We start from the raw sequence: 14,653 nt of genomic DNA, 5'->3' as shown, positions 1-14,653 counted from the left end.
CTCGCTGCGCCATGTCTCGAGGCGGGGGAAGGGGAGGTCGCGGCGGCAGACGAGGGGGCGGGCCTCAGCTGCCCTGGCAAGAAGATCCCACACTCAGGGTGGACGGCCGACCAGCCGAGGCATTTCCAGTGCGTACAGACGTGGCCAATCCTGCCGCCTCGCAGGCTGTGCCTCTGCATGCGCCTGTGCATGCGCCTGTGCCTGTGCCTGACTGACATGTGCACTGTAGCCCTATGACGTCCCGATCCCAGCGCCCCTCGTCGTCCGCGAAAAGTCCCAGGTCAAGTCATACCTTCTCTTTCGCGAGCAGGTCCACGACGGGCCCTTCTACACAGCAACACGCTCGCGGGACCCATCCGCTGCCATACGCGCCTACGGCCAGGAGCAGGTAAACCAGCGCTACGGCCTCAAGAGCAAGGCCACGCTGGACCCCTTCACCGCCGTCGAGATGCCCTCCTCCCGCATGCGGAGGCCCGAGCGCGCCCTGCCCGACTTCAGCGAGCGGCCCTTCAACAAGTCGCTCTTCCCGCCCGAGCTGCACGCCACCCTCGACGGCGACGACGAGCCGCAAACCGCGGCCGGCAGGAGACCGGGTAAGAAGAAGAAGACCATGACGCTGTCAAAGGTCACCAGCCTGCGCACCGCCGAGGAGATCTTCAACATGCCGGCCGAGCCCGTCGCCGCCACCGACGGCTCCGGCGCGGTGGACCACCAGAAGGCGCTCGAGGCGCTGGATCAGCTGGGCGAGGGCGGAGGCGAGGGCGACGACGATATCGACCTGGGGCTGGACGACGAGGATGGCTACGGCGAGGAGTTGGACGACGCTTACGACGACGATGACGGGGGTGACTACGATGCCGAGGGGTACTTCGATAATGGCGATGACGACGACATGGACGATGGTGGCGGAGATGAGGGAGAGTACTAGTTTCCTCGTGACCAGGAGGCCCACACCGGCGTGAGGACGTCGGATTAATTGATACCCAACCGAGATCAGCCAGGTCAGCGTTACAGCCCCAGATAGATCCCAAATCTACTGTCCAGCTGGAAGCCCGTATAGCGATGGTCATTTCCCGAAGCGATGATGGTAGATGTGTGCCGTTTATTGGCACCCGGGATATTCGTTTTATGCCCTTTCGCTCTACTGCCACTGGCCGACCAGCCTTTGTACAAAACAAGCCTTTAAATACCAAAATTACAGGACGGGTCCCTGCCTCACCCGTAACTCAGTGTACACCATTCAGCCCCCGCCCCCTGAAATCGCTAAGCTGCAGCTCGGTGACTCCCTCCCTGCCGGCACCAACCACACCTGCGACTTGCAGGATGCTCTCCTCAAAGTCCCTCAGCACCGCGTACAGCTCCATCTGCTTGTCCTCGGCCGACCCGGCACCAAAGCCGCCGCCGCCGTTCTGCAGCCGGCTGGCCTGGTCCATAACGTTCTGCTGCACGCCGCCGAGGTGCATCTCAATCTCGCGGACGTTCTTCTGGAAGCGCTTGATCTGTTCGTCCATCTCGTCGACCTGCTTGGAGAAGTAGCCGACCAGGTCCGACGCCGTCTTGTCATCATCGTCGCCGCCCTTGCCGCCGCCCCCCGAGCCGTCCCTATTCGAGCTCCCAAAGAAGCCCGGGGCGTTGTTGACGTGGTACTGGCTGGGCAGCATGAGGTTGTCCACCGCTGAGAAGCTCAGCTTCGCCTCCTCCGCATCCGACTTGACCAGGTCGCGCATCTGCTTGATGGCGTGTAGGTCCGCGCCCAGGGCCGAGTCGACGGCGGCGTACTTGCGACCGACGAAGCGCACGTCGCCTGGGATCGCAGAGAGTTGCTCGCCATGTGCAGGCATAAAGGCATCGAGCTGGTCCTTCTGGGACATGCAGTTCTGTATGAATTTGTCAATGTCGGCTATGCCCTTTTGGATATCCTCGTGCAGGTCGTTGAAGCGCGTCGTGGACTTCATGTTTGAAACATCGATGCGCACGCCAGGAACGACCTGCGGGTTCATGGTGGCGCCCAAAGTAGGATTCGGTTGCTGCTGGTTTGTGGATTTGTTGAGGCCGCCGCTGTGGAATGGGTTAGCTTGCGAGAAAGGAGAGCGGGATAAATGAGAGGTACGGGCCAGGGAGCGAACGCACAATAGACCGCCTGATGTGGCTTGAGCTGGCTGGGTAGCAGCCTGGCCGCCAAAGAGACCTCCGGCTTGCGCTGGCTTCTGCCCAAACAGACTCGATGTCCCAGTGTTGGTGTTTCCGCCGCCGCCGAATAAAGAGCCACCAGCATTCTGGGCATTGTTGAACAGCCCACCGCCTGCCGTAGACACGGGCTGGGTGGCAGCAGTGTTGAACAGCCCTCCACCACCTCCCTGTGCTGGTTGAGCTGTGGCAGTGGTGCTTGAGCCGAAGAGACCGCCGCCCGCCTGTTGTTGAGGTTGTGAAGCTGTCGTGCCGCCAAACAGGCCTCCTCCACCTCCCGTGCCTGCTGTTGCAGTGTTGGAGCCGAACAGGCTGGGCTGTGATGATGCTGCCATGCTTGCTCCGAACAAACCGCCGCCGGCGCCGGGCTGCTGCTGCTGCTGTTGCTGCTGGGATTGTGTTTGTTGCTGCTGTTGGTTCAGGTTGCCGCCAAACAGGCTATTCGTTTGCGTTGATGGTTGTGCACTGGCTGGGATTGATCCGCCGGGTGGTGGAGGCTGACTCGAAGCGCTTCCGCTGGGGACGGAGAAGTCATCAGCAATTTTCCATCATGAAGGGGACCCATGTCTTGTCGCAGCTGGAAGATGAGGACAGGGGAGAAAACGTGGGCGGAGACGGAGACAAAGACTGTGCACATACATGACAGACTATGTACTCTGGTCATGTACAAAGCTGCTACGGAGGACATGTGAAGAGCTGCCGCAATACAAGCACAGTATGCATGCAAGGGAGGAAGAGGCAGCGAAGGGAGGGAGACACAGAGAGAATGGAGAGAGAGGGTACCCACAACAGGTTGGCGGCTCCAGTATTGATACTAAGACCGGCTGGTCCACTGGCGGATCTGGCAAAGGCCATTGTTGACAGAGGAGCGGGTTCTCTCCTGCCCCGTCTGTATGTCTCTGCTTTTCGGCCTTCCTGCCTGTCTGTCTGCCTGCCTTCAAACACTTGTACTGGTATGGCGGGAGATATGCAAAACGGCTGAGCTGAGGCGGCGCGACGCGATGCGATGCGATGCGGTCGCTTTTACGATAGTCCCTCCTAGTATCGAGCAGTTGAGGCTCCGGGACGACGCCGTCGCGCTGCCCTCTTGTTGATTTTTGGAGTTGCGGTACCGTCCGTGCTAGCCTGCAAAGGGCTCCCCTTGCAACGGTCCCAGGTCAACAGCTCCCCTGCAGCCCTGCAGCTAAGGTGGTGTGGGCTGGTGGGGGCCCATGCTTCTTTGACCTCTCACCAGCACCAGCACCAGCACCAGCACCTGCTTCTGCACTTTTGTCGCCTACCGGACAGCTCCCTACTTGACCCTATACACAGTCCAACACCCGCAGACGAGATGGATATCGATGACAACGACGACGATTTCTATGCGCCAGAGGAGCCTGCAGCCCCTGCAGCCCCTACCGCGCAGCCAGATGGCGCCGCGACAACAGCAAGTGCCCCCGCCGAGCCCGAGTCCAAGCCCGACCAGGACGAGGACCTCGAGGAGGGCGAAGAGGAAGACGAGGGCGGCGCCATGGACGAGGACGACTCCTCTGATGATGTGAGCATGAACAGCACACCCCACCTCCCCCCCCCCAATCACATTGTGTCATGTGGCTAATGATTTCTCCCCAGAGCATGGTAATTATCACAGAAAGGAAGGACGGAACCTCAGCAGGCCCACCGTCGTCAGTACCAGTACCATGCTGAGTTGGCCGCCTTGGTTGCCTATCTGACCTTTATAACCAGACAATCCCGATACAGCAATATCAAGGATATCCCCCAGCGATCAATATCTAACGATACCGCATCGAAAGCACCCCCAAAGAAACCAGACTCGCCCGCCGCCCGGAAACAAAGTAGCGGCGCCGACCTTCCCGCAGTCAGGACCTCCACCCTTGACATCAATGCCATCCCCACCCACAAGCCCACCGGCAAGCCCTTGACACAAGTCAACATCGACGAGGACCTGGCCGAGCACGACAAGCCATGGCGGAGGCCCGGTACCGATCTGTCCGATTACTTCAACTATGGACTCGACGAGTTCACCTGGGCGCTCTACGCCTCCAAGCAGGGGGCCATGAGGCAAGAGTTCAATTCCGACACCATCGCTGCTAACAACAAGAAGATGATGGAGGACATGCAGAACATGATGATGATGGGCATGGGAGGCATGCCGGGAATGATGCCTGGCGCCGCCGGTGGTGGCCAGGGCGCTTCGGGCCAGGGCGGGCCTCCTGGCGGCATGCCGGGCATGGAGGGAATGCCACCAGAGATGCAGCAGATGATGCAGCAGATGATGGCAAGCGGCGGCATGGACCCCAGCCAGATGGACCCGTCCGCCATGGGCGCCATGTTTGCCGGCATGCAGAATGCTGGTGGCCAACAGGGCCAAGGCGGCCAGCCTCAGAACTTTGGTGGCGGCAATTTCGGTGGCAATCAAGGCCAAGGGTTTGGTTATGATCAAGGGGGGATGGGCGGCGGAGGCAACCGAGGGGGCTTCAATCGCGGCCGCGGAGGTCGGCAGCGTTACTAGAGGCTCAGTACCACAAGCCGAGGGAGCCCGAGAGGCAGCTCAGGGCAGTGCGGTGCTGGCACGGAGCGAGATCTTACTTATCCCTGTGCGAATGTCAGAGTTCCGAGGGGTGTGGCAGCCGCTCAACGGCGCAGGCCCATTTAGCTGTTCATGGCTATTCCTATGCGGCACTATGATTACCATCACCATAAGGCGCGTGGAATCGAGACCGGCTCCATGATTCTAGCCGGGTGGGATGCAAGCAACGATTTCGATGAGGTGAAAAGGAGCATATACCCATAGGGCAGGTTCACGGCGTGGTCGCCGTAGATGGACACGTTGGAATGGATTGATCACAACGTGCGCAAGCACTCGCTAGGCAGCCGTCTTGCATGTCAGATTCCGAGCCATGAATGAACAGCCATAAGCTGGAACGTATTCCATATGTGTGCCTATGAGCTGAGACTTAGTCGCTCATAACTCTAGAGAGGGCTTGGGAGGCCCAAGGTAGCAAAGAAGATGCATCTGGCTGAAACTTTCAACGACGTCTAGGACCCTCAGTACATCCTCAGGAGTTTTAGCATCCTTATAATGGCAGAGGCAGGGACAGTACCAAATGTTAGCCACAACTTCCAACCTTTTGTTGGTATATTTGGTCGGCAAACAGAACAATGGAGCATTCACGTGGCTGTGTACGCCGGTGCGTCAGGATTTAGATGGCCGTTCTGTCATGATGTTCATGTCTCCGCAAGACTTGAGTGTGTGCTTGGTGAAAGCATGTAATTCTGAGTGACGAGGCTCCGAATCACAACTAAAGGCTTGTGCCGGTGTTCCCGAAATCATTCGTGGTGGATCAGTTTGCCTAGTAACACACAGTCCACATACCCAGGTAGTGCCTTCGGTTTCTTCTTCTAACGTCCTTCATTCTTATCTGCAAAGAAATTTTGACAGGGGATGAGGTTACCAGATTGAGGGCTCGTATCGGTCCAATTCGAGACCTAGAGTAGCTCTTTCCCAAGACTTGTTTTCTCAGGAAGCCCGGATGAGTTTCAATGTTGTGCTGCGACTGCAGGCGGCCGGTTCCTTATAAACTGATTTGTGCGCGGCACGTTGCTCCCTCGCAGAGTCAGAATCGGGAATAGGAGGTCCCTGCGACCAGGGACAAACGTCGAAGGCTTGCAGCGAGTATTACACATGCATCAGCCTGAACCGAGTCGGCAGTCGTTGGATCGACGCAAGGCTATTCGACGTGAATCGCAGTGTCGTAGGGAGTCAACTCCATTCAGCCGCGGGATGGAAAGTGAGTGGATATTGACAGAGGTCGGACAAATCAAAACTGTAATCTATAAATCATATGCACAATATTGGAGACGTGCACGAGTGTTCCCGATTCGGACTCGGGGTGTTGGCTTTTGGGAGAATCAACGATGGACGTGGAGCTCAACGGAGCCCCATTAAAACAACTCGCAGAAATTCATCGCCCCTGCTCAGGGTTGCCGCGGTTTAAGGGGGCTGGAGTACGCAGCCTGAAACGGTCAAACTTTGGTGAATGGCACCCAGCATCATCGGAGCAGTACATGGTGATAGAAAGAAGCCAAGCCAGGATCCTCAGTCACGCTGATGGCTGCAGAACCGTCAGTCTCTTGTCCCATAGCTGCGGTATCTGAGCATTCAACATCTCCCGTCCCGAGGCCGGCGGCCTAACGATGAGCGTCGATTTGACCATTGATGCTGGGGAAGCTCCATATTTCTATTATGCGAGAGCTCGGGCGGATCTGAAATTTGTTCCAATTGAGTTGTGCAAACGGGTACGACCTGCCATCAAACAGCAACTGACAGGGAACAGGGAAAGCTTAGCCGAGCGCTTTCGTTTGTTTCAAGACCAGCTTTCAACGGTAGGCGGACCTGAGACATGCGAGGTGACCCTTGAAGGACGATTGAAACTCTGGCATTGTGTGCATAATTACATTGGGCAATCGGTACCGAGAATGATGTCTGCTTAGTTCGAGTATTCCGCTCTCATGAGTGCGAGATGCTCCCGTTAGCTTCGCTTCGCGGCGAGGCTTTAGATGCTGTTATTCAGACAATTATCCGCTAGCAAGCCGAATAGCCCGTTCTTCACAGATTACAAGGCCACGGATAGCTTCTACCTTCATTCGCCAGTGCTACCGAAATAACAAAAGGGACCGCGCCGCATCTCGATACACGCCCTCCAAATCAAGCATCCGGGATCGTCAACTGTCTCCACGAGCCAAGATGGACGATCCAAGTCTGCCAAGAGCAGCGATCGTTATTTGCCTCGGACTCAGCCCGGTCTCCCAAGACAGGACCATGAAGAGCCTTGCGATTTGTTCAGGAGTCCTCGACTATCTCCGGGACGTCCGGGGGCGCGGATGTATAATGACAGTCAACTTCTCCGGGAGGCGCCTCCTGCAGTCCAACAGCCCCAAGATAGCAGAGCAGTGCATTCGCGAGGACTGCGAGGACTGGTGCGACGTCCTCGACGCGGCCTCGAGGCTGGTCAAGCGCAACGCCCCAGATTGCACCGAGATGGAGGTCGTGCTCGTGGGCACTGACGAGGTCCCATGCAGAGGCGACGCGGTCTCGATGTGCCAGGCCTTCAAAGGGAACGGCATCCGGGTCAACTCGATCCTGACGGACTCGACGCAGCAGACCGCCTCGCCCATGCATGCAGGCATTCGGAAAACCGAGCGGTTCGAGATCATCTCTGTGGCGGGACCCTTTGCGGACTCCGAGGAAGCCGGACCGTTTGTGAGGCAACTCCCAGGGGGCTGGGACATGACAAGGCTGGCACGCGAGACAGGAGGCCTTACATTATCACCCAACACAGAGGGAAAGCTCGCACTCCATCTGCTCTTTGGCGAGATGTTTCGACGATGGGGCGAGGAGTACTGGAAAGCCCGCAAATGAAGTGCTGTCGGGATTTGTGGCACGTCTAGATGGCAGTAATTGGCATGTAAACATCATACACGACTTCATGCAGCGTCTTGTTAGCATTATTCCAGTTACAGCGTGTGTCTTAAATAAAAGGTACTTTTTCAAGAAGTCAGTAAATGTCTGTCTCGCCATGACCGTGGAAAGCATTTGCCATCGGATCCCCCATTCATCGGAACCCGTTCCTTTGAACTTGCACCCAGCATCACATCAGGCCAGCTCAACCTCAATCAGCTTCTCCGGCGCGCCTCCGCAAGGCCAGATCCGAGTCACCTTCAACCCAACACTCTCTGTCAGCTCCCGCCATTGTTTCTCTCGTCTTTCCCACGATGAGTGGAAGACCATCATGAGCAGGTCTACACTTGTAGAGAACCAGTCTGCACCCTGATCTAGAACCACGATTTCATTGAGAAGAATCTTGCTGTATCCGGGAGTCAGAGCTGGTTTCAGGTTGTTCAGAATCTCCCTGCACTGTGCATCTGGCCAGTCGTGCAAGACCATCTTCAAGTAATATGCCTTGGCGCCCTTGACAGGCTGCGGAGTAAAGAAATCATGAGCCATCGGCTCGACGGGGGCGAGTGCTTGTTTATCGAGTGGCTGGAGCTGGTTTGGCAGGTCTTGGAGGATCAGTCGTCCGGGCTGCTTGGGGTGTGCTCGGTGGAACCCGAGAAGATCGTGGCCCGCGTTGCCACCGACGTCGACCATTAGCACTGCTTGGGGGTCGAAGTCGGCCGGGAAAATCTCGTTGAGAGTGACCGTATCGTACCAGTTCTGACGAACAGATTTGAACTTCATATGGTTTGCAAACGCGAGCAGTCGGTCGTCCTGCGATTGCAACCAGGTGAAGTAAGGGATATCGATACCTGCGCCGAACTTCCAGATGGTGTCGTCCTTGCTGATCGGGTTCCTGTAGTTTGTCTTCTTCATGAACTCTGTGGCCCTGGAACATGCAGAAGTCCATCCGTCATACCTGCGTCAATTGTAGGTTAGCTACCCGCTGCCTTTGGTGATGATAACGTTGAAAACGACCGGTAACTGGGGGAAGCTTTCCACATACACATCCGTGAAGGCGCCAGTATTCACCTCATCTGCGAAAGCTCGTGTCCATCTGTTAGGTGTATACTCATCTGCTCCAGTCTCCTCAACAAACGGTGGAGACGACGAGGCCACGCGCTTCAACAGTCTTTGAAGCAGAACCGGATCGGCTCCACTCAGCTCAGCAAGCTCATTCGCCTGCTTAGGGACCGTGGTATCGCCTTCTAGCATATGCTTGAATATGCCGAGATCGATCAGGATCCGCAGAGACCCAGACATGGTTGGCTCATCCCAGCTCATTCGAGCAACTACATGCCCAGTAGTTTCCAGGGCGTTAACTAGCTCGCGAGCTGAGCTGAGAAGTGCTTGCCTTTGGGCCTGATCATCCCCATCACCGGCACACGAGAGATTCTGGATGTCCTCCTGGACAGTTTGAATCTCGCGGGAAACATCCTGCGTGCTGGCACCTGATAGATAAGACATGTGTTGTAAGTGATGAAAGCTTGAGCGATCGCCAAATGAGAACAATACAATGGTCAGTACTGAGAAGCATGACAAGGAAAGGAGGAGGGCCTTTACTTGGAGTAATATTTTGTGTCCGTGAGTTATAATTTGGTCTATCCCTTTTAGACTGCATATGCTCACTAGCCACTTCACTGCAGGCGATCGTGAGCGGGGTGGTGTCACTGCCGCTTATGCCAAGAAATGGATTGCTCGGATCGTGCTTGCTTGAGTTATCTCAACAGGGCTAATGGCTGGATCTTGGACAAAATACAAAATACGCAAGTGCGGACTGTAGGTGGCCACGAGAATCGACCTAATATCTCACGTGAGACCCTCTCTGGTGAGACGCAGTGATTATGGTGCCTTTGAAGTCAGCCCTTGTAAACTTACCATGTGACTAGAATTAATGTTGATGCTGCCGTCATTAATCTTCCCTGGATATTCTCAACGTTCACTTGGTAAACAAGCAGCTCGTTGGCGGTGCTATTATTTAGCCGAGAGCTGCTTCGCCAATCTAGACATGCCCCTCGCCTTCAGCCACCTGGCCCATATCTATATCAACTCTTATACGCAATTGTCGTAAAAGGTATTTAGATTACGGCAAACCATATCTCGTCGCATCTTCGCTACATGTGTGGAGGTTCATGATTGGCTCTCTAGTGAGTGTGCATGTTGCTCACTGATGCGATAAGATGGGTGAATTTCTACAGTGTGGTTGCTGGTATCAGGCAGTGCCATAAGTTTGTAACAGTTGCTATCATTTCTCCGGCTCCACATCTGAGGCCCATTTTCATTTAGCTCTATTCATGTCCAATTGCTAGTTCCTGATACGGCGCAGGGCGTGGCATCGACACTTGAGATATAGATGACTACAACTTATTGCTCTTGCCATTACATAAGAAGCCTATGAGCTAGAATATCAGCACTCCAGAGAACTTCAAGTCCAAAAAAATTGGCAATCAAAATATCACTTGTCGAGCAAAATCTCTGTTGCCTTTCCAGAGAAGGCAAGACTGCTGCTGTGTAGCTAAGCTAGAGATTGAGTTTTTGGAGAGGATTCTACTTATAGTCCTCTACATCTAATCATACTACTGAGCCGGGCCAGCACATAGACGTATTCCAATCCGGGTGTATAATAGAAGAATCTAAGGAAATCAAATTGCTGCATAAGCGTATGAAAATCCAGTGTTTAACTCTAGCAACCCTCCATTAAATTTATTACCCACGAGGCTGACTTCTAAGAGATTTAGTTCTGGGTAAGAGTATTAAAACCTAACCTTGCATTCAATAATCTTCGTCTACGTCAGTCATGAAACCTCTACCTTTAATGTTCATCATTATGTCTCTTTTTCATCACAGAAATAATAATTGGTTTTTTTTTTTAAAAAAAAAGAAATTAATAAGTAAATAAAAGCACAAGAAAGAACGAAAATAAGGGGTTCTCTTTGTGCGTCCTCTGGAGGCAGGGTACGCCCACCCAGCTTCCACAGTACGCCCACCCAGCTTCCAACGTTGGCCCACCCAGTACAAGGAAATTGGCTGCATGCACTAGTAAAATATAGGTATACTTTGGATTTTGCCCCTTCGCCCCTCCGCCCCTCTATCCCTCTGCCCCTCTGCCCCTTTGCCCCTTTGCCCTTTTATACCCTTTATACCCTTTATACCCTTTATACCCTTTATACCTTTTATACCCTTTATACCCTTTATACCCTTTATACCCTTTATACTTTTTATATCTTTTATACTCTTTATACCCTTTATACTCTTTATACCCTTTATACCCTTTATATCCTTTATACCCTTTATACCCTTTATACCCTTTATACCCTTTATATCTTTTATATCCTTTATATCCTTTATACCCTTTATATTCTTTATACCCTTTATACCCTTTATATTCTTTATACTCTTTATACTTTTTATACCCTTTATATTCTTTATACCCTTTATACTCTTTATACCCTTTATACCCTTTATATTCTTTATACTCTTTATACTTTTTATACCCTTTATACCCTTTATACCCTTTATACCCCTTTATGCCCTTTATGCTCCTTTATATTCTTTATATCCCTTAAGGCCTTTTTTACTGCTTAAGGCCCTTTTTACCCCCCGGGGCAGCCCTTTATACCTCCGGGGCCTTCTTTACCCTTAAAGGCCCTCTATCCCTTAAGGGCCCTCTTTGCCCTTGGGGGCCCTCTAGCCGGGGTAGCTTTTTAAGGATGCAGGGTAGCTTTTTGCTTATTAAGAAAGTACTTAGTTTTATTAGCGCATGCAGCCAATTTCCTTGTACTGGGTGGGCGTACTGTGGAAGCTGGGTGGGCGTACCCTGCCTCCGTCCTCTGGGGCTTTCACTACTGTTGAGGTTTTGTCACGACCATTGGAACCCGAAGGCCACCACTTTTGGTTCCTACACATTCTGCTGGTCTCAAACGATGCTTTGGTAAGGGCTAAGGCTAATTGAGAATGGCTTGGACATCAAGTCCTAGCTCTTGCTGAGTACCCAGGAATGTCGACAGTGGACGAATTGACCGAGACTGTCGTTTATCAGTCAGATGTCCGTCGGAGCATGCGATTGGTGTCAAGGCAGATCGTTTCATGGATGGGTTGCCGTTTCTGGCAAATTTATAGGTCTCCCGCGGCAATGCCAAGCCACTATACACGGTCCATGTCAGACGCACCGGATGCTGTGGTCACAGCTATTACATTTCGTCCAAGCTTGTTTGTTTCATTCCATCTTGGAATCACCGTCGAATGTTCAGTTGTCCATAGTAGAGCGACCCGCGCATGATGGCTTCCCATTGACACTATAGTGTTTGTCAGGATATAAGTAATAAAGCAACATCAGTGTGGGCCGCGACCGAATAACTTTCTTCATGCCTGTCTCTCTCTAGACGTGCGATTTGTATACGTTACTTCAGAATTTTCTTGTTGCGGTAATCTTCGACAAAATGAGGGCCGGCTTCCTCTTTATCTTTACACTCGTTGCTGAGAAAGCATTTTCTCAGGCTCCGGATCAGTTCGCACCGGCTGGACCTGGTGATATTCGCGGTCCATGCCCTATGTTAAATGCTTTAGCAAATCAGGGTTTCTTGCCTCGCAATGGACAAAACATTGACGAGAACACTACGGCTAAGGCCTTGGATACGGCATTGAACATCCCACCAGAGTTTGGCAAGTTGCTGCATAAGGCGGCAGTCCGGACTAACCCGACGGGCAACGTGACGAACTCGTTCAATCTCGACCACCTTGCTCGCCATAACATCCTCGAACACGATGCAAGCCTCAGCCGGCAGGACGCTGCGTTTGGCGACAACATCGCCTTCAACGACACCGTCTTCAACGAGACCCGCTCGAACTGGCAGGACACAATCGACGTCCAACAGGCTGCCAAGGCAAGGCTGGCGCGAGTGAACACCTCAAACATGACAAATCCGAGCTTCGGCTTCACAAAGATCGGCGAACAGTTCAGCGTTGGCGAGTCAGCAGCCTATCTTATCGTACTCGGAAACAAGACAACACGCACGGCGAACAGGACGGTGGTGGAGTATCTCTTTGGTAAGTGAACTACATTCAGTTTTTGCCCTTCCCTGAGGTTGCCGCTCTTCCTTGGAAAGCAAACCGAAATACCGCTTGCGGCCACTCGGACGTACTGCCAATCTGATCCTTCCTAACACGACCGCAGAGAAAGAACGTCTGCCAACCGAGGTGGGATGGACACGCCCAGCTGAGCCGTTGGGCGGGGCCGATTTACTAACCACCATGGACATGATCCGGAACGCTACTGCGGCGGCAACCGGCGCAACTCCCCAGCAGGCGAGGCGTATGTTTAGTGACGATATTCATGGATCTGCGGCTCGGGAAGGGATGTAGCACATTCCCTATGCAACGGGTTGCGTTCTCTCTGTAGGTGTTGAGCATCCGTAATAATTCAACATGCTGTATATATTCAGAGTGTTAGTATCAAATATTCGTGAATATCATCTATTAGTTGATCAGCTTTGCGAACGATCCAAACCGAGCGAGTGCATGACACGGGCCAGAATAATCAAGACATCTGGCCGGAGGCGGAACTGGGACACGCATGCAATCATGCTCCTGCACACGTATGAAGCCCTCTTTGCTACAGCTCATCTGCCGCATGTTGAACCCCAGATGTCTTCGAATACTTCTCCCAAAATGCAGGTTTGGTCCAGGTGGTCGACTGTTCCACGATCACCTGGAATATGAGCCATTTACCCTATAAATCGTACCAGGTCAGCCTGCTAGAGGTCCATATACACCTACATAGGTAGGCAGTAGATGTCAAGTTGGCCAATTTGGGCGCATGCTCGTATGATGTTCGTTTTGGTAAGACATGATCCTCGATTGGTGAGCACACTGACTTGCCCAATTTGGCGGTTCGGAGCACCGCGATTGGCGGGCAGCTGGGGCGAGGGCGAGCGACTTCGGATGGGGGCCTGCCAAGGAGATGCGAGGGAGACTTGAGCAGCAGCACTGAACACTGCCGCTCTTGTTACGAGCAGGATAAACTCTCGCCACAACTGAGGTCAGCCCAGAGTGCCTGTGAGGCATGTTTTGTGCAGCACGGTATACTACTCCAGCCCGCATGCGGAGCAAAGAGGATACGACGGCTTCATGAATCAGGCAATTCCGTTGCGGAGAAAGAGACCAATCACCCAGGGCGCCAGGGCACATGTTCAAGCAGTGAGACCCGAGGAACATACTACCTATATAGGTCTGCACAGGATCAGAGGCAGGTGTTGAGTCGGGGATGGTCATGCTGCCCCGACCTTGGGAAGCCTGTGGAGGAGGCCTCAGCCAATAGCACGACACGGAAGGAGCACAAGGGTCTTGCGGCTCTCCTTCTTGGGTGACCCAGGCCCGACCTAGTATCTAACCATGAGTGTAGCAGGTTGACAAAGAAAGCGCGGGGAAGCCCACTTATACGTTGCTTGGTAGCCTGGCAGTCTAGGTACTGCGTATACTGCATCCATCGTGTAGACAGCGAGGATCATTGCCGACTCCGGTGTTCAGGCTTGAGTAAGGTCTCGTACACCATGCAGCCGTCTGATCGAAAACAAGGGAAGGTGTTGCTCGTTCGAGAATCACCCGGACGAACGGTGGTGGTGCCAGCTATTAATGGACCCATAGACTATGCCAACGTGCAGAGGGAAAGACAGCAATGCCCAAAAGCGGTGTACACCACCAGTGGGGGATCCTCTCATTGCCTAGGCGGCCTGGCCGCATGCCTCCTGGACTGTCTAGTACAGTAAGTAGGTTGATAGATTAGCTATCTATTAGAATATGTTGCAGTAGATAAATGCAGATCTGTCGCCGATCCTAGGACTCGGGGATCAGGCCTTTCATATGTCAATCGGGGCGGCAACCGTGGTTCCAGAGCTTACGGCTCCAGCCCCACGTGGGACCGACTGTTTGGCGAGATTTCTCGTGGGTTCGACCTGGTGGGGTTGCGCCCAG

General features: G+C 53.6%; 6 protein-coding genes across 6 annotated transcripts; 4 read left to right on the top strand and 2 right to left on the bottom strand.

The window, feature by feature from the left end:
* Positions 1 to 11: 11 nt before the first annotated feature.
* INS49_003771 (uncharacterized protein) lies at positions 12 to 928 on the top strand (the record flags this gene model as incomplete). Its single annotated transcript, XM_043164561.1, has 2 exons — positions 12 to 128; positions 230 to 928. 2 exons carry the CDS (start codon positions 12 to 14, stop codon positions 926 to 928), a joined length of 816 nt encoding a protein of 271 aa, XP_043019326.1.
* A 298-nt stretch (positions 929 to 1,226) lies between these two features.
* On the bottom strand, positions 1,227 to 3,042 carry INS49_003770 (uncharacterized protein; the record flags this gene model as incomplete). The annotated part of the gene is made up of 3 exons (XM_043164560.1): positions 1,227 to 2,058; positions 2,131 to 2,703; positions 2,975 to 3,042. The coding sequence occupies 3 exons, from the start codon at positions 3,040 to 3,042 to the stop codon at positions 1,227 to 1,229; spliced, it is 1,473 nt and encodes a 490-aa protein (XP_043019325.1).
* A 475-nt stretch (positions 3,043 to 3,517) lies between these two features.
* Positions 3,518 to 4,699, top strand: INS49_003769 (uncharacterized protein; the record flags this gene model as incomplete). Its single annotated transcript, XM_043164559.1, has 3 exons — positions 3,518 to 3,724; positions 3,799 to 3,851; positions 3,913 to 4,699. 3 exons carry the CDS (start codon positions 3,518 to 3,520, stop codon positions 4,697 to 4,699), a joined length of 1,047 nt encoding a protein of 348 aa, XP_043019324.1.
* Positions 4,700 to 6,934: 2,235 nt separating this feature from the next.
* Positions 6,935 to 7,609, top strand: INS49_003768 (uncharacterized protein; the record flags this gene model as incomplete). Its single annotated transcript, XM_043164558.1, has 1 exon — positions 6,935 to 7,609. One exon carries the CDS (start codon positions 6,935 to 6,937, stop codon positions 7,607 to 7,609), a length of 675 nt encoding a protein of 224 aa, XP_043019323.1.
* Positions 7,610 to 7,843: 234 nt separating this feature from the next.
* On the bottom strand, positions 7,844 to 9,151 carry INS49_003767 (uncharacterized protein; the record flags this gene model as incomplete). The annotated part of the gene is made up of 2 exons (XM_043164557.1): positions 7,844 to 8,573; positions 8,784 to 9,151. The coding sequence occupies 2 exons, from the start codon at positions 9,149 to 9,151 to the stop codon at positions 7,844 to 7,846; spliced, it is 1,098 nt and encodes a 365-aa protein (XP_043019322.1).
* A 2,972-nt stretch (positions 9,152 to 12,123) lies between these two features.
* INS49_003766 (uncharacterized protein) lies at positions 12,124 to 13,045 on the top strand (the record flags this gene model as incomplete). Its single annotated transcript, XM_043164556.1, has 2 exons — positions 12,124 to 12,730; positions 12,858 to 13,045. 2 exons carry the CDS (start codon positions 12,124 to 12,126, stop codon positions 13,043 to 13,045), a joined length of 795 nt encoding a protein of 264 aa, XP_043019321.1.
* Positions 13,046 to 14,653: the final 1,608 nt, after the last annotated feature.

This window comes from Diaporthe citri (genome assembly GCF_014595645.1).
Source record: "Diaporthe citri strain NFHF-8-4 chromosome Unknown scaffold_10, whole genome shotgun sequence".
NCBI lineage: Eukaryota > Fungi > Ascomycota > Sordariomycetes > Diaporthales > Diaporthaceae > Diaporthe > Diaporthe citri.
The sequence above is the reverse complement of the archived record's forward strand: the minus strand, read 5'-3'. Positions and strand labels throughout refer to the sequence as shown.